This window comes from Molossus molossus, unplaced genomic scaffold (assembly GCF_014108415.1).
Source record: "Molossus molossus isolate mMolMol1 unplaced genomic scaffold, mMolMol1.p scaffold_m16_p_19, whole genome shotgun sequence".
Classification (NCBI taxonomy): Eukaryota; Metazoa; Chordata; class Mammalia; order Chiroptera; family Molossidae; genus Molossus; species Molossus molossus.
Genome location: NW_023425354.1, coordinates 6,636,319 through 6,660,994, shown reverse-complemented (window position 1 = coordinate 6,660,994; position 24,676 = coordinate 6,636,319). Strand labels below are relative to the sequence as shown.

At 53.6% G+C, this 24,676-nt stretch overlaps 2 protein-coding genes across 2 annotated transcripts in view; one reads left to right on the top strand and one right to left on the bottom strand.

The window, feature by feature from the left end:
• The window catches only part of SLC39A11 (solute carrier family 39 member 11), a 306,424-nt gene that overhangs the window by 276,602 nt on the left and 5,146 nt on the right, over positions 1–24,676 (bottom strand). The window lies entirely within an intron of this gene.
• Positions 11,949–13,392, top strand: SSTR2 (somatostatin receptor 2). The gene has a single exon (XM_036269189.1). The coding sequence runs from the start codon at positions 12,034–12,036 to the stop codon at positions 13,141–13,143; it is 1,110 nt and encodes a 369-aa protein (XP_036125082.1). The 5' UTR covers positions 11,949–12,033; the 3' UTR covers positions 13,144–13,392.

Sequence of the window (24,676 nt, the reverse complement as noted above, 5' to 3'; positions counted from 1 at the left end):
TCTCTGAGCACCTGCTGAGGATTTAGGACCTGAGGCGGGGACTCTGAGGTCCCTTCCCTGAGAGGCCAAGATCAAAGAAGTTTGATCGCAGAGTTTAGAAAACACATTTTCTGCCCTGGACGGTTTGGCTCAGCGGTTAGAACATTCACCGCGGTCCCGAGAGACCCGGGTTCAGTTCCTGCTGGGGGCATGTACCTCGGTTGCAGTTTGTCCCCGGCCCTGGTTGGGGTCGTGTGGGTGGCAATCAGTCGATGTGTCTCTCTCGGGTCGATGTTTCTCTCTCTCTTCCTCCCTCTCTCCCTCCCACTCTGTCTGAAGATGAATACAAAAATGTCCCCAGGTGAGGATTAAAAAAAGAAAACAGATTTTCTCCCCTTTTCTCAGATGTGCCCTTTTCGTTAAGGGAAAGGGTGGCTGACGCTGGGAGAAGGAAGGCGGACTTCCGTAGCGAGTTCGCGCGTCCCCTCCAGGAGCCCACAGCCCGGCGCCGGTTTTACATTTATGGGCCATTTCTTAGTGCCAATAGCATCAGAACTTTACGTCAAGTGAGTTTGGGCTATTTCTACAGAGTCTGAAGACTTCTAGCCGTGCTAAGAAGTGCTCACGTTGGAACACTGGCTGTGCACTCGAAATCACCCTTTACTGAGCTCCCCCTGGAACGGTCACTCTGGGGTACAAAGCGGGACGCGTAGAACAGACTCGTCGGTGCCCAATCATCACTTTGTAAGGATGAGTCTGATTTTTAGAACCAGCCATATTCTAGTAAGCAGTTTAAACTTTGTATATACCATGCCTATGTAAAAAAGGTTGCATGAAAAAAAACAACAACTAAGTTCTGTTTAAATGAGTTTATTAAAAGAACCCTAAAGCGAGTCTTCCTGCAATGTCCCTCAGTGGTCCCAAGACGCCCCCCATCCAGTCACCTGCTTCGTCGGGTCTGGGTAGGGCCTCACAGTGAGCTTACCCACCTGTACTAGGAGCAAAAATGCCTCCTAGGCCCCGAATCCAATTATTCGAAAGGACTGCATGCTCCAGGGGGCTAGAAACAAAACCCGGGGTCTTGCCAGGGAGAGATCGGGGATCAGAAGCAGCACCGAGGAATTAGGCTTTGGCAGCAGCCACCGGGCCACTGTGTCAGAGGAGATCAGGCTGCAGGAAACGGGGGAGGGGAGAGGGTGGCGGAGGAGGAGGAGCAGTGCTGGGGGCTGTGGGGGACAGGGGGACACATGGATGACCGCAGGCCCGGAGCCTCGGCGCCCCTCCCCCACCCGCCATCTGCTCTGGGGTGGAGGGCAGGCATTGCAAAGCTTGGGGACTGGCTGCCGAACCAGCAAACAAAGCCAGCGGCTGGCTCCCCTCAGAGGCGAAGCTGCCACTCCACGTTCCGGCTGGAAAGCCGCCCAGTCTCATCGCTGGGGCCTCACCTGGCTCAGGGAGCCCCTCCTGGCACGGGCCATCCCATGGCCTTTACGTCAGTGGCCACAGGTCTCCTCTTACAGAAAGGAGGGGAAGTCTGTCCTCTGCACCTTCCAGACTCTCCTGTCCCACTCAGCGAGTTTCACCGGGACTTCAGCGCACAGCCCAGCAGGCAGCGAGCTCCCTGAGACAGCTCTGCACGGCCCTGTCCGAACCCACGTGGCAGTAAAACCCCCTCTGCAGAGTGTGCAACGTCGTGCCCTCGGCGCCACCTCGCCTCAGCCCAGGAAAGGCTGCAAGAAGGGCGGCCTCGTTCCCAGTAAGACCACCCTCATCTCCCACAGGGGCCAGGACAGGGGAGCCCATCCTTGTCAGTGGTGCCGAGGGGACGCACCTACTGCAGAAGGGGGGACAGGCAGACACCGCCTCTCCCGGGAGGCTTCAGCGTCTGCTGCAAACGCCTGGGTCCCAGGCACTGCTGCGATCAGTTTGATTCCGTCAGGGCTGCATCCCACCCCTGGGTTGGCGGGAGCATGTGGAGGGAGGAAGAAGGAGAAAAGAAAGGCTGAGGGGTGGGTTGTGGGGCCCCATCCTGCAAGGCCTGGCGGAGGCCTGATGGGGTGATGAGTTCTGTGCACTCACCCCACCCTGGGGCCAGCAGAGGAACTGCAGCCTCTTCTGAACCCGTTTAAATCAACTGCAGTTTCTGGATTAGCTCCGGCTTTGGTTTCTTGGGGGACAGAGGCCCTTCAGCGGCAGAAATTCCCGACTCTGGGAGAGGAAACGACACCCTGAGCCGCCTCTCTGAGCGCAGCCCCCAGCTCCATCGGACCAATCCTCTCCACTGGGCTTGCCCTCCCCAGACCCTTCCGATGTTAACTGCTCTCTCATTATGGACGGACTATCAGCGAGGCCACCAGGGCAGGAAGAGGCCGAAGAGCACGCCAAAGCCAGGAGTTGTCAGCAGACAGAGGACGCGGTGAGCTCCTCACCAAGCTCCTAGGCTGCTGGCGGCGCACAGACGACAGACCCCGGGAGGGAACAGGCCAGGCACGGGAGGTGGGCCAGCGCAGTGATCGTCTGGTGTCGGCCAGGATGAATCCTGGTTCTGCTCCTCCCTGTGCTAAACAAACAAAACCACTGGGACAGACCCTCGACTGGCTCCTGCCCACGTGTGAAGGCGCTGCCCCAGACCTGTTCCACAAGAACAGTGGGGTCCTGCCTCCATCTCCCCCCGAGGTCCCCTTTTGGGCCAGGGTGTCTGCTATTCAACAGGGCTTTTCCTGATTAAAGGAAAACTCTGGTTCCGCCAGGGGAGCACAGCTCCCAGGCCTGATGTCTGCACAGACCCCGCCCCGGGCTTCCTCTACCCGAGTAGCAGCATCCCTGGGATTGTGGGATGCACCGTGAGTCCCAGCGGGGCCGGACTGAGTGGACCAAGTGTCTTGTCTGACCCAGGATAGAGTTTCACTCCCTGATCCAGGGTTCCTGCACCTTTCAAATGACAGTGCCTAACCATCGGTGGCTGTCAGCTCCAACTGTCGTTAAAGTCATCTGGGGAGTTTTATAAACTTACCCAGGCCTGTCCCAGGTCCATGACATCAGAACTGCTAAGGATGGACCAGAGCATCTTTGGTGTTTAAACTGCCCCCTGATTCCGAAGCATAGCCGGGTTGTGAGTCCCTAACCGGGGCTCTCTGGGGCCCGTTTGGCTTCTGTGGGTCTATAAACCCAAAGCCAAACCCCTTTCGCAGGAAGGGGTCTGCCCAGGTGCAGGCTAATTAGGCGGTTCCGCACTGGGGGTGGGGGTGGGGCAGGTGACGCACAGGAGAGCACCAGACACTTGTTACCTGGGCTCAGTCTGAACTCATCAGCAGACACCCTGAGGGAGAAACGGAAGAGAAAGAGCTTCAAACAATTAGGGCAAGTCATCAGGAAGAGTTGGGATAAATCGGTTTCTTCACTGAAAGACTTCTCACAATAACAGCATTAGTAATAATAACGGCACACATGGCAAAGGCTGGAGAGATGAAATGAGATCAGAGATGCGTGAAACAACCCCCCGCCCCCCGTGTACATAATGGATACTTCATAAAGCCACTGTGAGTGTCATTACCAGCCTGGTGGCTCTCCAGGGACGGAGCGGGCGTGCGAGTCTCCCAGACACCTTGTGCCTTCCCCACAGAGCACCTTGTGGAGCCAGTGCTCCGGGAAGCACACGCTGGGGGAAACCGCCGCATGTCTTCCGACTCCCTTGTCAAGGGACTGAGAGAGGGCGTTGGCCAGGATGACAACCACAGACACCGGTCATGGGCTTTCACGCCCCGTGGGGGTGGCGTCCCCTGGAAGGGGCACGTGGCTGCCATCCAGAAGAGCCAGTTTCAACTGCTCGACTTTGCCACTCTAGCTGGGTGACCTTGGACAACTTCCCAGGCCTCTGAGCCTGATGTCTTCACCTGTGTCCATGATGGGACATGGGACATAAACCTGAGAATTTCTTTTTTTTTTTTTTTATCCTCACCTGAGGGAGGGAGAGAGAGAGAGAGAAACATCGATGTGAAGGGACACATCGAGTGGCTGCCACCCGCACGACCAACCAGGGCCGGGGACAAACTGCAACCGAAGTACGTGCCCTTAGCGGGAACCAAACCCGGGTCTCTCTGGACCCCAGGCCGACGCTCTAACCGCTGAGTCAAACCAGCCAGGGCAACACCTGAGAATTTCGAACATCCCTTCTGCCTCCCAGATTTTATGTCCACGTGCATCTCTGCCAAAAAGGGAGGGGAAGAGAAGAAAGGAATCGTATCTACGCCACGGTGTCTTCCAACCACGATCCCTGATTCTAGACTTATTGGGGTGGATCCCAGAGTCTCAGGCCAGCTCACTCCCTTAGCCAGTGTATTCCCGGTGGATGGAGGGCGCTCACGGAGAACAACGGGGAAGCATCAAGCCAGACTCCTACCTGTCAAGGGGTGGGGGAGAGAGAAGCCGAGGAGCGTCCTCACATTACCCCTTTCTGTATCTGAAGAGACCCTCAAATCCACCATGCCTCAAGGCCAGTGAGTTTTTAGGAGTCTAATGGCCATATTCCGTCTTGTCCCAGCTAAGCAGCGGGACTCATGAGGCCGGAAAGGACTCTGCATGCCACCAGGCACAAGGTGTCTCAGAGACGAGAGGTGGACACGGACATCTCGGTCTCGGGAAGGTGCAGGTGGTGTGCGGGCGACGGGGGACAGAAGGGCTGAAGAGAGGAGTGTCCCCGGAAGTCCAGGCAACGCGATCACGACGCCGGGATTGTCTTCCTCTGCGCCCCTGAGGCACACGCACGGAGCCGGCAAACCCCGTCCCCGGCATTCCCGCGGGGACGGCCCGAACCACAGGCTGCTCGGATTAGGGTTCGCCCTTCCCCGCCGGTCCAAGCCTCCGCCGGCCCTCCTGCTCTCCCGCGGGCTTCGTGGTCCGGCAGATCCCCCCCAGCTGAGCGCGGCCTGGCCACTTCCGCCACTAACTGGTTAGGCCACCAACAGACCCAGTGACCTCCTGCTCCGAGGCTGTGAGCTTGCCCCCGAGAGAGACTTGTGACAGCGCCTCCCCGTGTCCCAGCCTGAGCACCAGCCTGGCCCTTGTCCTGCTCCTGGCCTCAGTTTCCTGCTGTCTGCTGTCTCTCCGATAGCTGGTGGAAGAGGGAGGGGTACTATGCAATCACTGGAAAGACATCCGAGCCGGTGCGGAGGTATCTGCCCCGCAGCCCCTCCGAGTTTCTGGCTCAAGGTTTGGTTACTTAGTTACTCACCGAGCTGCAGGGAAGGAGGGGCCAGTCGGTCGCAGTGTCAGTGTGACAACGTGGAGTCCATTCAGCAGGTGAGTCGAAAGAGAGCCGTGAGGACACAGAGAGGGTGGCCGCCGAGTGTGGGTGGCAGCAAAGTGAAACAATTCTCTTGGGGCATTCAGAGGGGCAGAGGAGGCCTATGTTATCTGGGCAAAGTCAACAATTGTTCTAAGTACACGTCTTCTGCGGTCACGGTCAGTGTTGCTCAGACCCCAGTTATCCATCCCTGCCGAAGAGGCAGGTGTGTGTGAGGTGGGTCAGCCAGCGCCTTTTCCAGGTTGGGCCCACCCACCCCCAGGTTGGGCCCACCCACCCTGACTGACGAGGGGAGGGAGAGAGAAGACGTCACAAGGAAAGGGTTTCGAAAGGGGATATCACTGTATCAGTCCATCCAAAATAAAGAGCGTTGTTGGAGGAGGTCACTGGGAAGACGTGAGCACCAGGTGACCCGAGAAAGGGACTCTGGTGGTCGGAGGCTCCTCCCTCCCCCTCTTGTCCTTGGAATGTATGTTCCACACACTGTCCCCATACTAGAAACCGTGTCAAGGACTCAGCCTTGGGCGAGCAACATCGACACCATCTGGATGGTATAACTGAACCCCATTCAAGCCTCTATAGAAACTTTAGGATGCTGACCGTAGGGGTGGAGATCTACTCGTCTACGGCTGCCCAAGACAAGCCTCGCATGTAGGTTCCCTTGCTCCTCAGAACTACCACCTACCCAATCTGGAGCAGCCTGCTCTCTCTCCAGGCTCCCCTGGCCACACAGCACGCTGGGCGAGCGGGGGCCAGAGGGGCGTTTCGAAGTTCACCCAGGGAACTCCTGAGGCTGCAAACCAACAGGCATCCAGAAGGTGCCAACTAATCATGCAAGCTGCCTTGAAGGGAGATGGTTACTCAGCTGATACTCTGGGCACAGACTGCTTTTACTGATAGTACTCATACTAAAACTAAAAACAAAACAAAAAAACTCCCATCAGAGTTACCATAGAGGGAGGGGGCATTGAGAGACAGTAGTTTATTTTCCATATAGATAAGAAAACTATGTGTCTTTTTCCAAAAGATACATCAACAGTTGGGCATCAACAGTTCAAGACCTTTGAACTGATGATAACATGGTCCCAGGAAAAGGAGTTTGAGGGTGAAGTGGGCACTTCTGGGTCTTCCCCTTCCTCCTCTTTTCCTGGAAACCAGTCGAGTCATTGGTTTTAAACATGAGGTGGCACCGGGTGCTGGGTAGCAGCTGCGTCCACAGCATACAGAGTTCTCCTGAGCTCAACTCCGCTCTGCCCTCCCACTTCCAGCTGGTGGCCAGCCGGGCACGCTCCTGGGTGAGCTACCCGCGCCAGACCCTGCACCCTGGATCCGAAGAGAGGCTGGCTGCCAAATGGGCTGGGACACGAGACCATCAACAGCTCAACTTGGGTCCAGCCGGGAGATCCAGGAAGACAGGTCCAAGCCCCATCAGGACCAACACCTCAGAGAGGAAGCCAGTGACACCCTTGATTTCCACCCTCGAAGTGGGGACCCCTGCTACCTAACCTGGTGGTTCCCTCCCCGTCACTCCCGTCTCTGGGCTCCCCCTCCCACCTGCTACAAAGCCCGGGCTTTAACCTTTCACTGGCGACTGGGAAAGCAGAGAACAGGACGCATCAAGGCGACTCAGCCCAGAGGAAACCGTAGCTGGTGTTTGTGCCCTGTTTCCCATCTACAAGTGTCCTCAGGACCCTGTGTGTCCTCGGAGGAAGGTACGAAAGGAGAGCTTCGGGATTGATTATGACTTATTAAACTATTGGAACAGAGGCTGAATCATCAGTCAAAAAATAAACAGCTGCAACTTGATGTAACCTAACTCCCACTTCGTTTCCCTTTCCTCCCTCCCAGCTGGAAGGAGGAGGGGCCGCGCTGGCCGGGACCAGCAGGTGCCCACGGACTGTTGGGGGGTGGCCGCTGCCTCCATGCTCTGTGAAGCTGCGACGGTCGGAGCCTCTGCCTGCTCCTTGAACTGAACTTTGGCACCAAGTGGGGGCTCACATACGGCGCGAGGGGCGTTGGTCACTGCCCTGAGGGCTTCACCTGGGACCCATTTTTTCCCTGCGCTTCCCCGGCCTTGTGCTGGGCGCCCAGGGGTGATCCACAGTAGACACAGCCCTGCAAACGTGTCAGACCGAGAGGTCCCGAAGCGACTCTGGGTTCCTCCAGCCTCGGTCCAGCTGCCTGGAACAGAACGGATTCTGTGCAATCGGAGGGTAAGCTGCGCGAATCCCAGCCGCGAGCAGACCCGATCCCTTGGGGAGCAGACCCAAGTCGCTGGACCCCCACCCGCAGGAAGATCCCTCCGCCCCGTGCCTGTGGGCTGCGCCCCAGCCGGCGGCAGGATCCTGCACTTGGCTCACCCCGGTCCTCCCCCAGGACCCGACGGGTGGAGCAAAGCGGCGGTGACGTAACGGGGGTGGGGGAGGAGGCGTGGGGAAATGTGCCGAGGGGCTCGGGCTCCACAGCCTCCCGCGCCCAGAGCCTCCGTCCGCGGTTCGCGCTCCGGGTCTCTGGCCCCACGAGCTCTCCGCAGCGCGAGGCGACAGCCCGAGCCTGCGGGTCGGGACGCCCAGCGCGGGGTGCCGGCCAAGCTGCTGCACCTACGGCGCCTGGCTGGGTTGGGGACAGCCGCTGGGTACGAGGGAGCCGAGCTAGCAACTGCAGCGGGAAAGCAAAGGTGAGGTGTGTGAGCGTGTGTGTATGTGTGTGTGTGTGTGTGAGAGAGAGAGAGAGAGAGGAGGGAGGGAGGGAGGCACTGTGCACTTGGGCACCTGAGTGCATCTGTGCTGCAATGTTGTGCGCGCCTCGATGTGCCCAGTGTGTTGTTCCCCACCCTTGTGCCATTTAGGGGTGATTTTGGTGGGAATGAACGACTGCAAGTGTCCCAGTGTGTGTGTGTGTGTGGGGGGGGTGTGCATCGTGAATGCTGGAGCCGACGTGTCCACACAGCTGCACGCCGGTGAGTGTGGCATGCGCCCTTGTCCAGTCCTCGTCCCCCGGCTGGTCCAGGTGGTACCAGCGACGGATACAACTTCTCTCCCAACCGCCTTTAAAAGGGTCCGACGGGAGGAGAGCAAGTTGGCAGCAGGGGGGTGGGGGATAGTGCTGGGTTCCTGTGGGCACGCACCCCAAGATGCGAGCCTGTGAGAGGCAGAGAAGAGGGGCTTCTCTCGGTAGCTCCTCTCCTGGCCTGACAGACGCATCCCCAATGGTCCAGGGTCCATTTCCCTGGCGCTCTGGTGGAGAGGACAGTCAGTATGCCTGTCAAGTCCCCAAGCGGCAGCCTTCTCTGCCGCCTCAGCCCCTCTTCGTGGATAGACTGGGGGTGCATAGCATGGCAGTCTTCAGTCTTCACCTCGTCTCCTGGAAATAGCAGGGAATCCTTTAGGAAACCCTGGGTTCTGAGGGTCAGGGGGTGGGACGGCCAGGAGGAGGATTTTCTGTGCCAGCGCGGGGAACCAACTGGGCTGTCCAGAGACTCGCCTCTCTCCGTGCCCTTTGGCCAGCTCCGCCTGGCTTTTCCTAGGCGCCTTTGCACAGGGCAGCGCGCACTTGGGGGTAGTCACTCCTTGCCTGTGAGGCTCACGCTTCAGCCAACCCGAGACCCATTAGGGTTCAGCAGGCCCCAGGGGAATCGAAATGGAGGCTGAATAAAGAAACAATATTGGGGAGAAAGGAAAAATTGAAGCACAATAGCTTTAAGATCATCCCCCTCCCCCATTCTGTTCTCCATCCCAACAGTCGGTTCTCAGGCTGATAAGCCCAGCCTCTCTGGGAAGGGGAGACGCTGAGACCATTTGAACCCTGCTCTCCAACAGAGCCAGCACTCAGATTCTGAGGAAACCAGCAACCAGCCATTTCCAGGATCTAACAGTTCTTAGGCTGGAAAAATTAAAAAGCACAAAATCAAACTTCCTGTGCATTTCATTTAAGCATAACTCAAGGAGTACTGACTGCCTGGCATTAGACCCCCCTTTCAATGAAGCAGAAGTCAGCCGAAGACCTTAGGCAGCAAATTGATTGTCAGCGAAATAAGATTCACTGTGATTTAAACCCACTTCTTCTTTAAAGGAGCCCTCCCACTCCGGTTTACTCTCTCTGCCGCCTTCTCTGAGCTCTGCACGCTGTCCATGGCTCCCTCTCAAAAGTAGAGAAATGCTACTTCTCAGCCTATTTGGGGGGGGGGGGGGGGAAGGACCCCATACTGAGTGAGACTGCAGCCAAAAAGGCAGTCAGGCTGGGGAGCTGCACTGAGCCCTCCCTCACGTCTGCACCAGCAGCAGCCCTACCCCAAGAGCCTAAACAAGCTTCTGCGACCCAGAGGTCTTCAGTCTTACCCAGGCTGAAGCGTGACCTTGACCATTATGTAGACGGGACCCTGGAAATGCTAGTGATGAATTACACTCCCACGGGGTGGTTTCCAGGTCTGAGGTATTAAAGTAACTGACAAGGTGGTTAGAAATGATAAGTGGGAACAACCCAAGTCAATCTGGGGATATAAAACAATGGGTTCTTTACAGCTTCTGTTTTTAATAGCTGCCAATTTATGCTTTTTACCCAACGCAGACGTTAAATCAAAGCTCCCCCTCCACGAGTACTTTGCAGAAAGGCCAGCCACAGAGCCCAGACTGCACTTTACAGACAGCTGTGTGGTGGTGAAATTAGCACAGAACAGAGAAGCGATGCACCTGGATTGCACAATGAATCAGGCAAAGGTGGGCAAGGTTCCTCATGTACCTGTTGCTGGCAGAGTCCCCTCTAACTCAGCAGGAGTCGCTCTGAGCTTAAAGGAGCAACCTCCCGTCTTCACTGGGCACCAGGAAAGGTGCCCTGCTTGGGGGAAATGTGAACTATTCCCACTTAGTACTTAAGGACCCCATCTTTTTAGCACCGCCCCTGCCCTCCTTGCTTCATATAGTCAAGACCCAGCTCAGGCACCCCCCTTATGAAGCCCCCTCAGAATCCCCAGGAGCGGAGGGCATTCATTAGTCCTCTGCTCACCACAATGCAAGTCACACCAGGTATGAGTTCTAGCTGATCACCTCCCAGGGAGCACCAGCCATGCCTTGCTCATCCCTGGAATAAAGAAGCCCCCCCAGTGAGTTTTTGAATGAATGTAGATACATCATTTGATTATGTGATGAGCTATTGTTTGCTACTTTAGGCAGAGCCATTGAGTTACATTTTCTCAGCTTGGAGGTAAAAGAGGCCGGATGCCCTATTCATTATCAGCTGCTGGTTGTCCAGTCCACTGAACGGCAGATGTGGGTATCTTGTGTTCAAATCCGAGCCCCACCAATGATGGGAGCGAGTTACTTAAACTCCCTCAGCCTCGGTTTCCTCATCTGTAAAATGGAGACAGTTATCCCCACCTGCTTGGGTGGTTGGGAAGATCAAGAGGGTGAGACTGAGCTGCATCACTGTCTGGAACCTTCTCTTCACATCTGTGAATAGACCTGGCTCCTGTTTTGTCCTTAATCAGGGGATCACAGGCAAATTCTCTGGGGTGTTAGAAGACAAGCATTCTGGAATATTCTGTTGAGGGACTTTAGGAAGGAGCTCTCCCGGGCATAAGAAGCTTGAGTATAGGGTACTGGCAAAATAAAAATAAACCAAAGCATACATTTTAAAAATGAAAGCAAGGCAGATTTGTTTTTCTTATCTTCACCCGAGGACATTTTTCCATTGATTTTTCAGATAGAATGGGAGGAAAGAAGGGAGAGAGAGACAGAGAGAAGCATCTGATGTGAGAGAGACACATCGACTGGTTGCCTCCCGCACAACCCCAACCAGGGCCGGGGATCGAACCTGCAACCGAGGTACGTGTTCTTGGCTGGAATCAAACCCTTGATTCTTTGGTCCATGGGCTTACACTCTAACCACTGAGCAAAACCGGCCAGGGCACAAGCCAGATTTTTATTTTTTAACATTTAAGACTCTAAATTGATTCATTATGGAGGCAGGTTTCAATAAATCAGAGATAAATGAGATGGTAAAGCAAAAATGGGGGCAGGGAAGATAACATTTATAGAGCTCTGATCCTGAGCCCAGCACAATGCTAGGCGTTTTCACATACATTTCATCATCTAACCTTCATGACACCCCCATTCTAACAAATGAGAGTCAGAGCAGTTAAATAAATGCAGGGCACAGGGTCGCTTGGGTTCCATGGTGGAACCCTGGTTTATTCTACCTCTGAAGTCTGGGATTTTTCCAGTAATGAGCTTTCAGGATGGAAAAACTCCAAAGAAGTCAGCAGGTCAGTGTAGATTTCCTCATGGGGTAAGGCCAAGAACACCAGTGTCTGACCCCTCTGAGGTCAGAGACTGCTTCTCCAAACTCTGCCTTTTCAGTTTGGACCAGGCAACTTCCTAGGGATCAAACTACATTTTTTTTGCATCCACAGTCATCCCCCCGACGTGCGTCACCAAAGATGACCAGATAAACTATGGTGGCTTAATCCAGATTCTTCCCCGCTATCGGAAAAACAACTCAAACGTTCTGCACACTGATGAGAACGGGTGGGTAGCTCCATGTGGATGTGGAAAGGTCATACTTTTTGGTTGAAGAGCGTGTCAGGGGGTAAACTGGAAACGTGGAAAGCTGGTGAGAGTTGAAGTAGCCTCTGGCTGATGAGCTGATCTTCCTTTCTTCCTCGCAGATGTCACAGTGGATCCTTTGCCTCCAGAACCCATTAAGGTGAGAATAAGGTCTTTGGCTGGAGGGAGCTGGCCTGGGACTGTAAGGCAGCCATGGATACGGCGTATGACCCACTCAATGTCAGCCAACCACTGCTTCCCTTTCCATTCGACCTCAATGGCTCAGTGGGGGCAGCCAACAGCTCAAACCAGACAGAGCCATACTATGATCTGACCAGCAACGCGGTCCTCACGTTCATATATTTTGGGGTCTGCATCATCGGGTTGTGTGGCAACACACTTGTCATTTATGTCATCCTCCGCTATGCCAAGATGAAGACCATCACCAACATTTACATCCTCAACCTGGCCATCGCGGATGAACTCTTCATGCTGGGTCTGCCCTTCTTGGCCATGCAGGTGGCTCTGGTCCACTGGCCCTTTGGCAAGGCCATTTGCCGGGTGGTCATGACAGTGGATGGCATCAACCAGTTCACCAGCATTTTCTGCTTGACAGTCATGAGCATCGACCGATACCTGGCTGTTGTCCACCCCATCAAGTCAGCCAAGTGGAGGAGACCCCGGACAGCCAAGATGATCAACGTGGCTGTGTGGGGAGTCTCTCTGCTGGTCATCTTGCCTATCATGATATACGCGGGGCTTCGGAGCAACCAGTGGGGGAAAAGCAGCTGCACCATTAACTGGCCAGGTGAATCCGGGGCATGGTACACAGGGTTCATTATCTATGCCTTCATCTTGGGGTTCCTGGTGCCCCTCACCATCATTTGTCTTTGCTACCTGTTCATTATCATCAAGGTGAAGTCCTCTGGAATCCGAGTGGGTTCGTCCAAGAGGAAAAAATCTGAGAAGAAGGTCACCAGGATGGTGTCCATAGTGGTGGCTGTCTTCATTTTCTGCTGGCTCCCTTTCTACATATTCAATGTCTCCTCAGTCTCTGTGGCCATCAGCCCCACTCCAGCCCTGAAAGGCATGTTTGACTTTGTCGTGGTCCTCACCTACGCGAATAGCTGTGCCAATCCCATCCTGTATGCATTCCTGTCGGACAACTTCAAGAAGAGCTTCCAGAATGTCCTGTGCTTGGTCAAGGTGAGCGGCACAGACGACGGGGAACGGAGTGACAGTAAGCAGGACAAAGCTCGACTAAATGAGACCACAGAGACCCAGAGAACCCTCCTCAACGGAGACCTCCAGACCAGTATCTGAACTGCCTGAAAATAAGTCAATACCCGCCAGGCTCTGCCAGCGGGCAGTGTGCTCCCTACCCTCACCCACTTCTGTCTCCCACCCGTCACACCTGGCTTCTAGAATAGCGAATTGTTCAGCATGATTCCAATTCAGAGAACAGTGTTTGAGTCGGCTTGTCTGAGTGAATGATTTGCATTAAATTGACTAACTCCCTCTTAAAGTGAACACGTAGAGGCAGGCAATTCAAAGTCTGGGAAAGTGGCGATCACGCCTTTGCAATGTTGCAGCTCAACCAACAGAGACAGAAAACTGTATCTGTGTGTTTGTGTAATCTTGTGTTCTTACATTTATACTTGTATATTCCTATCTGGTCCCTGTACAGTTGTGACCCACATTTCCTGTGTTCAAAGACACAAGTAGCAAACCCAAGCGTGTACAGTGCAGGTGGACACGAATTAAAACATGGAACCCACAGCAATGGACTGTCCACGAAGCCAATAAAGTTGAAGCTTCAGGGATCTCGCTGGCTTGGGCGGTATGTTCATACAGCCATATGTTTTTGTAAAAAGTTATAAAAGGAAGATATTTTTGTATTCTTGTTCTTCAATTGCATAAGCCACTGGCTTCTGCCCCTGGGCATTTGCTTCATTCATTTCAGACAAGTTAGAGCCAAGTAAGAAGGGGAAGGGAGAAGGTATCTGAGGTCCCAAAACATAAATTCGTGTGTTTCTTCCTCTTAGATATAATCAAAGAATTATTCATTTACCCAAAAGGACTTGAACGGTTATGACCGCCAATCATTGCATTTATGGACGACGACTGCCTGCCTTGTTATCAGAGCGCATTTTTTCTGGTCACATTGCTTACATTTTCTTAGGGAGCCGAGGGAGAGGAGGGGTGGGCATCACTAACCTGAAAGGCAAAAAATAGACTATAATTCTTTTTTTTTTTTTTTATCCTCACCCGAGGACATTTTTCCATTCCTTGTTCAGATAGAGTAGGAGGGAGAGAGAGGAAGAGAGAGAGAGAGAGAAACATCGACGTGAAAGGGACACATCGAGTGGCTGCCTCCCGCTCGACCCAACCAGGGCCGGGGACAAACTGCAACCGAAGTACGTGCCCTTAGCGGGAACCGAACCCGGGTCTCTCTGGACCGCAGGCCGACGCTCTAACCGCTGAGCCAAACCGGCCAGGGCTAGACTATAATTCTTATGGGGAAACAATTTTATTCTCTCTACCGTGAAAATAAATGAATAAGGATGAAGCAAAACTACATCATTAGGAGAAACCATGAAATTGGGGGTTTGTTTGTTTATGGCAGACGTGGCCTCCAATAAAAGGAAATGGAAATGCAATTCAGTAACTCCTCAAAGGAGATATTTTCAAAGACGCGATACAAAGCTGGGCACTCAGAACATCACAGAGCATACCAGAGGCCTGAGGGCACGGTCTCCGAGATCTAAGCACACGCACAGCCAATAGGCTGCGTGACAGGGTGTCCAGTGCGAGGGCCGCAGAGAGCCCCAGTCGCACAGGTACGGCCACTCACCTTCCTCACCCACTGCACACACATGCAGTGTCTCACCTCCCATGTCACAGACTCAGCTATGCCTCGAGCACTGTCATGGACAAGCATCAGTGGCTTTTTTTGTTTTTTTGGTCCCTGAAATTGTAGATGGGCTCATGCACAAGTGATAAGAAATGAAACAATGTCCGTGTCATGGATTGATCACAATTGCCGGGGTATGAAGAAATATACACTCGGGTGTTTGTCAGGATGCCGTCATCTCGGGGTTTATGTGAAAACCTCCCTCTCGGTCTCACAGATTGCTCTCTGTTTAAAAAATGAGCTTTCCTCCTCCGTGCAAGGTGTCTGGCTGCGAGAATGATGAAGAACTCCACCTGTGGCTACCGCTGGTAATGCCCTGCCTTGAACCCGCCTGTCCCTATGACATGCTGTCTCATTCCCCAGAGTACTCCCTGTGGCCTGGAAAAATATGTTCAGCAAGATGTATGGTAGGTGGAATCCATGTAAAAACAGATAATTATGAGACGAGACTACAGGGAAAGTTGCTACACAAATTTCCACGCAGTAAAATTCCTACAGGAAAGGTCAGCTACAAGTTCAGCTCGGGATTTCCTAGCAGCCACAATTAATGGAGAGTGAGCTCCTCCTCCTCCCTCCTCCTCGTTTTTCTTCTTCTTTATAAAAATAAGCCAAGGAAGGAAATGCAGTGTCCTTTCATCACCCAGCGTCCTTTTCCTTGTGTCTTCTTACATGGTCCCAAGCTGCGGCATGAAGCCCACCATAATTTCAACTCCATGTCCAGAGTTACTGAACTCTCTGTTACTGAAACACAAGCTGACATCATTCAACACAGGCCGCAGTGTGGTAGTGTCTCTCCCGATGCCTTGCTCGCTAAACCCACTCGGGTTAATCAGCTCTTCACTGCCCATGCCCGTGGAAGGGGAGCAGTAGCTTCCATTCTACGAGTGATCAGGTTTCCTCAAATCAACGGAGTGCGTCACTTCATACTCTCTCCCAGCATCCAGCAGATTTATCTTCATAATTAAATGGGGAGTGGGGGCTAAGTTGGAATTAAAACTGTGTTAACATTTAATTTAAAATCTTGATTCCCTCTTTTGGATAAGAGAAATGAACCAGAGAGCAAGTCATCCTTGAAAGAGAGATCTCAGAAAGTGGAGAACACCTCTTTACGTAGTAGACCCTGATGGCTGGAATCACAGCCTCGATCATCAAGGCCCCATCTCTCAGCTTCAGACAGCGTCCTGTTGAGGTGTACGCACCTTCTACTGGGCGTGTATTTCATCGGGAGGGTTTGGGCGACTTCTCTGGACCCTGGCTTCCTTGGAGCCTGTTTCTCTGATCACAGGCCTATGAGTGTTACAGAATGAATCCATCTGCCTTGAAATTACTTCTACCCATTCTTGGCCCCTTGGAATCGCCTCCCTAAGTGAAAATCAGCATTTATTCAAAGACCCTGGAATGTCTCAGACATACTATAATAATGGAAAAGTTGGGTTTTAAAGCATTTCATTCTAAATCTTTGCTTGTTTTTTAATGAAGAAGAAAGAGTAGGAGGGGAAGGGGAAAGGTGTGTGTGTGTGTGTGTGTGTGTGTGTAACGACTTCTCCTCCAGTCTCACCCTACAAGTCCACTTCTCTTTTTTTTTTTTTAAATCCTCTCCCGAGGACACTTTTCCTTTTTTTTTTTGTTCAGATAGAGTGGGATGGAGAGAGAGGAAGAGAGAGAGAGAGAGAGAAACATCAACGTGAAAGGGACACATTGAGTGGCTGCCACCAGCACAACCAACCAGAGCCGGGACAAACTGCAACCGAGGTACGTGCCCTCAGCGGGAACCCGGGTCTCTCGGGACCGCAGGCCGATGCTCTAACCACTGAGCCAAACCGGCCAGGGCGGTCCACTTCTCAACTTTGCGTGGACTCGTGTGTCTGCATAAATGGTCTGCAGAGGAGAAGCGGTGGCCTGGTGGACAGGACTCGCAGAGCGGGCAGTGGCCGGGAGTTTGCTTACACACGTGACCCCTTCTCCATGACTGAATACAGGCGTTGACTGCTGAAGCCTCCGCCCCGGCGGCCCTGGGCAGGAGCGCGTGCAGGGGAAGGTGCCGTCTGGCCATGGAGCGGTAGGAAGCAAAGAGCTGTCCAGATTCACGTTCCCTGTCAGCTCCAAATGTGACTGTGTGATCAGGACAGTGGAGTTACCGCGGCAGCAGGCGTGAGCCTTGGCCTTGTGGAGGAACATGGCAGGAGACTCATCCGGGTCCAGGTATGATTGGAGGGTCTGGACAGCGTTTCTGAAATGTGTCACAACAGCTGGCAAGCCAAGCACTGGAGCTTGTAAGTAATGATACCATCAGCCACGTGTCTCATCTGTGTTTTTGCCAGATTCAAAAACACCCAATTTCCTAACAAATGCTCTATCAGAGGAAATCTTTACCTAAGTGCTTGTTTGGCTTCTGATAAGTAAATTTCTGGAAACATTCCCATGGGCAGAGTCTCTATTTTTTTTTCTCCACGTAGCAGTTCATCTAGAAAGTGGGCCCCAAGGGACTATATTCCACTTACGGCTGAGAGCTTGGTAGCCGTTACCTGAGTGGGCAGACCAGCAGGGTCGAGAATAATCGCTGAGGACAGGAGGGACCTGGCGCCCTTCCTTCACTGGGCAGCGACCAGATGCAGGTGGTCACACAGGTCTCCTTGGGACACGGTGGGCTGCGCGGTTAGTGCTATGGGACCACCTGTAAAGTCACCAGGCTGTGCTTAGAACCAGGGCTGAACATTAGCCAAGACTTGGCCGAGCTGAACATAAAAGACTCCTCGTACTCCCACGATCAAAAGTGACCACAGCCTCATTGAAGAAAGTGCCCTGGCTTCACCACCGGCTCAGGGAGCTCAACGGCCACTGCCACTGCCCCCGCCCTCCCGCCCAAAGACCTGAAACACCAGACTCCGCCCTGAGGGTGGAGAGGGATTCCTTGGGCGAAGGGGCGGGGCCTGACTTTCTTCACCTCTCCTTTCCTGGCATTATTAAAGGACCAGACCAGGGGAGAAGACCTCAGTGCCAGGACACTGGTGTCTGGTCGGGAGGGGTGGCTCGCTTCCAATCCTAATCCTGCCAACAGGGCTGGAAGCGACAAGGGTGTACTGCTGAGGGATCGGGTCGCCCTGTCTTTGAGAAAAGCCTGAGCAGGAGCCTGAGGCAAGGCCCACTGAACAGAACCCTGAAATGGTTCCCACCGCCTGGCCGCTCATTATTCAGTGCCCGGGGCACCCAGTGGCGTAAGCCTTAGCGAAGGTCTCTGCAGTAACCTTCACTGAACAGAGAAAGGGGGCGTGCTGTGGGCGACCAAGGAAGACGGGTTTAGCCTTGGAACTGAAAGAGACACAGTTGTCCCAGGTCCTTACAAAGTGGCCAGTATGGGAGGCCTGAGGGGACACTGTTCCCCTCGAAAGAGGAAACCCATGATCAGCTCTGCGGGACCATGTGTAAAGTCGCCAGGTGCCGCCGGGGAGCAGCATGTCCCTCCTGGCAATGCCCTTCTTACCTGGCAGGTGGCATCAGTTCCTGGGGGCATTCCTGTCCCCAGGCGAGAGAATATGGTAATTACTGAGTGAGCTGGTCTTCTCTCTCACAGGTATTCTTTTTTAACAAGAAACCCAAATAGAACATAACCCAGGCTTAGCTGTTTCTTAACACTGACCAGCATCCCACGTCTTGGGAGAAATGGAAGGCTTTCTAAACCTCTCAAGGTATCCTTAATTTTCACCGGTCGGTGCTCTCAAACACACACGTGTGGGGCAAGACTTCTAAACTGTATAGTCAAGACTCCAAGGCACAGATTCTCCAAGGCATCCAACGAGGTCAAGAACCATATGTGGCTAACTCATTTGAAGTCTAGGGACACTGAGTCACTGTCTTCCAGATGGGGGGGGAGGGCATTGTGCAGGAGCTAATTTCTCACCCGGCAGATCCATGTCAGATCACAGACTGCACGCCCAGCCCCAACCAGCTGTCCCTGCAGTCACAGGCCCCCTCAACTTAACTTAAAAAAAAAGAAAGTTGGCAAAAGGATATCAATGGTTTACTACAAATCATCCTCACTAGTCAACCAACTTAAAGCACATGTTCTGCTAACAGCAATATTTTTACATAAGAAAAACAATACAGCCCAGCTGGTGTGGCTCAATGGCTGAGCGTCGACCCAGGCACCAAGAGGTCACTGGTTCGATTCCCGGTCAGGGCACATGCCCAGGTTTAGGCCCAATCCCCAGTGAGGGGCATGCAGGAGGCAGCCAGTCGATACTCTCTCTCATCCATGTTTCTATCTCTCTCTCCCTCTCTAAAATCAATAAAGAAAAAAAAGAAAAGAAAAACAAGACAATCTTTGCAGAAAAATCACCCCAAATCATTTTCAGATTGATTCTCATCAAGGTGTGTTGTAATAGACGTTTCTTCCCCCCCAAAGCTTCTCAATACACTCTTTGGGGGAAGCGAAGATGCTCGAAGATACTTGGCCACCAAGAAGTCGAACAGGGGTTCTCTCCCTCAGCCGTGAGCACACCTCTACAGGCGGCATCTTCAACACAGACCGCGTCCTCCCCTTGTCCCCTGGGAGTCCTGCTCCGGCCCCGGGCTGGGCAGACCCACATCGGCTTATCCGGGTGCTTCTGGAGCGCCGGCCAGGACGTGACGGCGAGGAGAGCGCGGTGCCCGTCTCTGCTGAGCCCGAGCCTCCAGCTGCATTCTCAAGGCTGAAGTCCCCCTGGCCCCGCTGTGCTGCTGACCTGCTTGCAGACAGCTCGAAGGCTCCCGCCCGGTGCAGGCTCACTTCGTCTGGCTTCAGGGTAATGCTCTTCGGCAGATTAAAACCGTCTCCAAAACGTCTCTTCCGAACTCCCAGGGCGATGGGCGCTGGCTTGGTTCGCAGGCTCACTGCGGGAGGCGAGCAGTGACTTTTGTCCTCTGCGCCTACGCACCGGCCACCCTCTGCATTCTCTTGGCTCCACGAGCCTGTCGGCTGGAAGGGGGCAGAATCTCATCCTCAGCCACAGGGGACCTCTGCCAGGGGATGGCTTGGCAGCCAAGGAAACCCACCCTCCTAGATCTTCAACGAAACATTGTTAGTCCAGCTGGGCACTGGGTGGCAACACGGTTCTGCGCTGCCATGGAAATGGGGTTTAGAGGGCATGGGATGGCGAGGACCCCTGCCGCCAAGACCAGTGAAATAAATCCTAATTGCTAGAGCAGAACCAACGCGAGGCACCTGGGTGGCAGTCACTTTGGCAGTCAAGCCTGTTGATGGAGGTGGGTGGAGGTCCAGGTGCTGGGGGAGGATCAAGTCGGGGCCGCTGCCTTGCCGCGGGCAGTGTCCTCTTTTTGAAATGTAAGCCGTCTGAATCTGCTCCCTTTAAGGATACCCTCGCTCTATCTTTCAAAACAAGTTTTCTCATGTTTATAATTAAAATTTGAAAATTTTAAAATGCTTTCTCTTTCTGAGAATTCCACAATGCCCACCTTTGAAGCAACAGAAAAGGATGCTCAGTTTTCGTAAAGCCGGGCTGGGCGCCGATGGCGAAGGAGACTGTCGGCAGAGGCTGTCGTGCTGCGGGTGGTGCCCCAGAGCCAGGCCTCGCCCTGTCCCTCCGTCTCTCCTGCCCGTGGATCACTGCTCAGCCCCGGACAGGAGTTTCATCCGCAGCCTCCTTAGAGGCTCCCAGTCAGAACAGGCGGCTCAGAAAGACTGGCCGCCACCTGTCTGCAGGGGGAAATCAGCCTCCCAACCACAGGGCCATGTGCCGGGCTCCCCGTTCATGATGAACACAAGTCACTGCAGACTATTAAGCCCTCTCCCCCGCCCCGAATCATTCGGAAGCCTTTTCCCCAGGAAGAGTGTTCACTCGAGTTTCCAGGAGCCTGAGGACCATCTCAGTAGGACAGACCAGAGGGCAGTGTGTGTGCAGATGCCTTCTGGAACGTACTTAGACATAGTTTAACATGAATGGTGCATTTTTCCTAAGGAATAGTTACTCGTCATTTCATAATCTCCCATCACTCTCCGGCTATCACTCACCGATAAACCACAGCGCGTTTGTACAAACAGCACATCAATCGTCATCAAAGGAGACTGAAAACTCCCCTCTTGTGTGTGGCATTTCACTCATCCCCCCACGCCCACCCCTGCCCCTTTCTGAAAGTGGTGGAGATCATGAAAAGGGAGCCTTTGGGCTCCTCTCCCCCTGCCTTTGAAGGCTTGATGGCGTTTTCTTTCTCCTCCTGTGCTCTGCGGACACCAGGAGACCTGGGACACCCAGAAAAAAAGCCTTCAGGAGCCCAACTGCAAAAACAGTGTCAATTATGGGATGTGATTGATGGCTTTAATATGTCAAGAAGAGGTGTGCACAGCAGCTTGATGTTCTTACCCTTCTCTGGAACGCGGTTTCTCTTGCCAACACGGCCTTCCGCACGTCCAGTACTCAGCCAACAACAGCCAGCGCCGGTTCTGCTTTCAAATGAGCCGCAACTTTGTGATTGTGCGCATCTCTGTCGAGGAAGGCGCCTCTGTCTTTGCTGTTGTAATCGGGTGTGCACACGCGGACGCAAAAGCAACCATTTCTTCACAGTGACTTTTTTTTTTTTTGCAAGTGTCCTGTTTTATAAACTACCTTCATATGCAGACTGGAGTATGCTCACTAGGCCAGCGATGTGAACTCACCTGTGTGCCTATCCACGTGTTCAGGAAAATGGGCCAGAGCCCGAGGTGACATAATCCACACTTTCCAGGTGTCCTAAAACACTGGCCTGGAAACTTGACAGTTGTACAATTTTTTTCAAACTCTGAGCCCCACAACATGTCTTCTAGATGTCTTAGCAAGCACCGGCTGGGTGGCGAAAGAAAAAAAGCAGCTTAAAATTGACAACCACTGGTGACATCCACTTTGTCCGCAGACTGATTTTTACTGGCCCTGTCTGATTTCTTCCAGATGTCGTAGCCCAGGCCAAAAGCACGACCAAGTCACTGAAAGCAGATGTTGACATGGGGATCTGAAAATGCCAGAGCATGCAAAGTCTGGCTGATAGCAAAACCGGCCAGAGAAAAATGTCAGAGTTTTAAAGTTCGGTCAAAGAAAATCACTTTTTCTTTTTACCATCTTCTCATATTCCTTTCACTCAAAATCAAAACATAACAGAAATGGCCAGCTGCTTACAATGAACCTTAACCATGAACCCGAACAGGAAGTCAGCAGGTGTTTTTGCTGCTCACGATGTACCGAGGGGTGGAAGCGTTTATACATGCATCCTCTGATTTCAATTCCCACGGGAGCTCTACGAAGTAGGTACTGCTGTGACCCCCATTCCACAGGGGGGGAAACTGAGGCAGGCGGACACCTTTGCCACACAGCACTTCCACCTGCGGGGTGTGGGACCTCAAGCAGTGCCCGAGTCCTGGGCCCAAACCTCCTCGTCTGCAAAACAGGCATGACACGCGGACCCCACACAAGTGTGTAAACGGGACAAAAACAGTTCGACCACTGATCACATTAGTGCACAGAAGTGTCCAGTAAATGTTCGGTTCCCCTCACCTCCTCACCTGTAACCATAGCAAAAGACCAGGAACTTTGTGGCTGTTAAACAACTGACCGTTTTCCAAGTTGGCTAATAATGAGCTGTGGCTCCCAGTCCTGTCACGGGTGGAAAGCGGGCACTAGCGAAACCAGCTGCGTGATGCCTGGAGGAAGCGAGTCCCGTGCAGAAGAGCAAATGTGCTGTGGGCCTGCCCGAGGTGCAGCGGGGGCAGGGAGCGCCCGGCCGCGGGCTGTATGAGGCCCTGGAAATCAATAGCAGCTAGCATGGCACGCCTCACCGGAGTTCTTTGTTCTCCCCCCAGTGAGTCCATGGCTGGCCTGCGGCCTGGTACTAACCAGAGGGAGAGGATCAGGCTGTTAATCCTGGGTCTGTCACCATCTGTGCCACTCTTGGGTCCAGCTGGAAACAGATGGCACACTCAACGGGGCTTAGCGGGCGTGAACGTGACGAAGGCGCTGTGTACAGAGGTGTGGGGAGGCGTAAGGGAATAGCAGGAGAGGGATGAGGTGCCTGGAGACCAGGGAAAGGTGGAGGCTTTCCCAGCCCTCGAGCTGAAGGGGCCGGGGGGGGGGGGGCGGGGAGCGACGCTGTGAGAGCCAGTAAGAGCTGAAGCCATGGGGAAGGTGAGCCTCAACAGATGTGGCCGCAGTCACCCAGCCAGGGCCAGAATCACAACGGGTGCCTTGATCTCCCCTCCCATGGCTGGACTCCACCAGAGCCACGCGATGCAGTCCACAGAGGTCGGCCTCTGGGGACGAGGACAGATGGATGGGGTGGCGAGAGGAGGCACGTGGACAACCACCAGCTCCCCAATGCACAGGATGTCCCCATCTCGGGGCCCCAGCACTCTGACCTGCCCACGTCTACTGGACAAGCTGGACTTCATTTAAACTTCCACCTAGGTGCAGGCACAAGGGAGGGGCCCCTGGGGCCTTCCAATGATATACGCACTCTCTAAATCCTGAGAGGCTAAACTGGATTTTCAGAAAATAACCACTGGACAGCTTTGGAGCTGTAGAAGGGATGGAGAGTCCCAGGTGGTCTGCACCCAAAGAGTCCACCTTGCTTTGGGCACTGACAGCGCGGAGCACAGCTTAACGATCTCCCTTTGCAAGATACAAACCCATCTGCCCTTTTCCAATTCAAAGGTCAAGGAGTCCACTCTTCCACCCCCGCCCCCAACAATACCAAAAGCATATCAGAAAACCAACCCAGCTATTCAAAACATTCTAGTCATTGGTTGAATTTGCTCCCAAACTAGAATTGCAAATACCCAACTACAAATGTTCCTGTATTCAGAGTCTTATCATCCAGTCTTGGGCCGAGCAGGGTTGACGTTTCTCATTTACCTGTAGAACACAACAATCACAAACAAACTTCACAATCCACTCACACTTTTTTTTTAATCCTCACCAGAGACTTTTTTTTTTAATCCTCACCAGAGAACTTTTTTTTTTTTTTCATTTATCTTCAGAGCAGGAGAGAGAGAGGGATATAGAGAGAGAGAAACATCGATGTGAGAGAGACATCGAGTGGCTGCCATCTACACGACCCCAACCAGGGCCAGGGACAAACTGCAACCGAGGTACGTGCCCTTAGTGGGAACCGAACCCGGGACTCTGACCGCTGAGCCAAACCAGCCAGGGCAGTCCTGTCACTTTAAGGCCCCAGGGCAGGACGGGGATCCCCTACAGAGGGAATGTAGACCAAGAACAGACAAGGCTTGTGCCGGCCCGTCCAACACTGAGGTCACACAAAGGGAGGAGGAGAAGCAGTGCCTGGTGAGGGAGCCTGTCACAGAAGTCCAGAGGAAAGTGTCAACGAGGGGCAGGTCAGCCACGCCAACGCTGCTGGAAGGTCAGACACTGAGAAGTCACTACTGAACCTGGCACGATGGAGAGGGAGGCCTTTCCGTGCATGAAGTGGGGGTGCGAGAGGTCCTGATGGACGGGCGGAGGAAGAGAATGGGAGGGGACTGTGGGGTCAGCAGATACCAAAGGCCAAGCTGTTTCATTGTGAGAGGAGGAGACGTGGACGGGGCTGGAAGGAGACATGTGGACAAAGGAGCATCTCTACACTAGACAATGTTAATGCTGGGAACGACCCAGTGGAGAGGGAGAAGATTATGCAGGCAAGAGAAGATACGAGGTCTCCGAGAGGTGGGAAAGGTGAGATCTAGGGGTCGGCTGGAGAGGTCAAAGGAGCAGGAACATTTGGTCTTGCAACAAGAGAGAGTAGAGGGTATGCGTTTGTTCAGATAGGCTGGCAGATACAAGGACATTCCTGCCTGATTACTTCTGTTTTCTCAACATATATGAGGAAGGGGGGGGGGGGGGCAACGGAGGAGACTGGACAACAAGTGACAGCTTGTTATAGAACCGCTGACTTTCCTTCGCTGACTTTCGCATCCTCCCTAGCGTC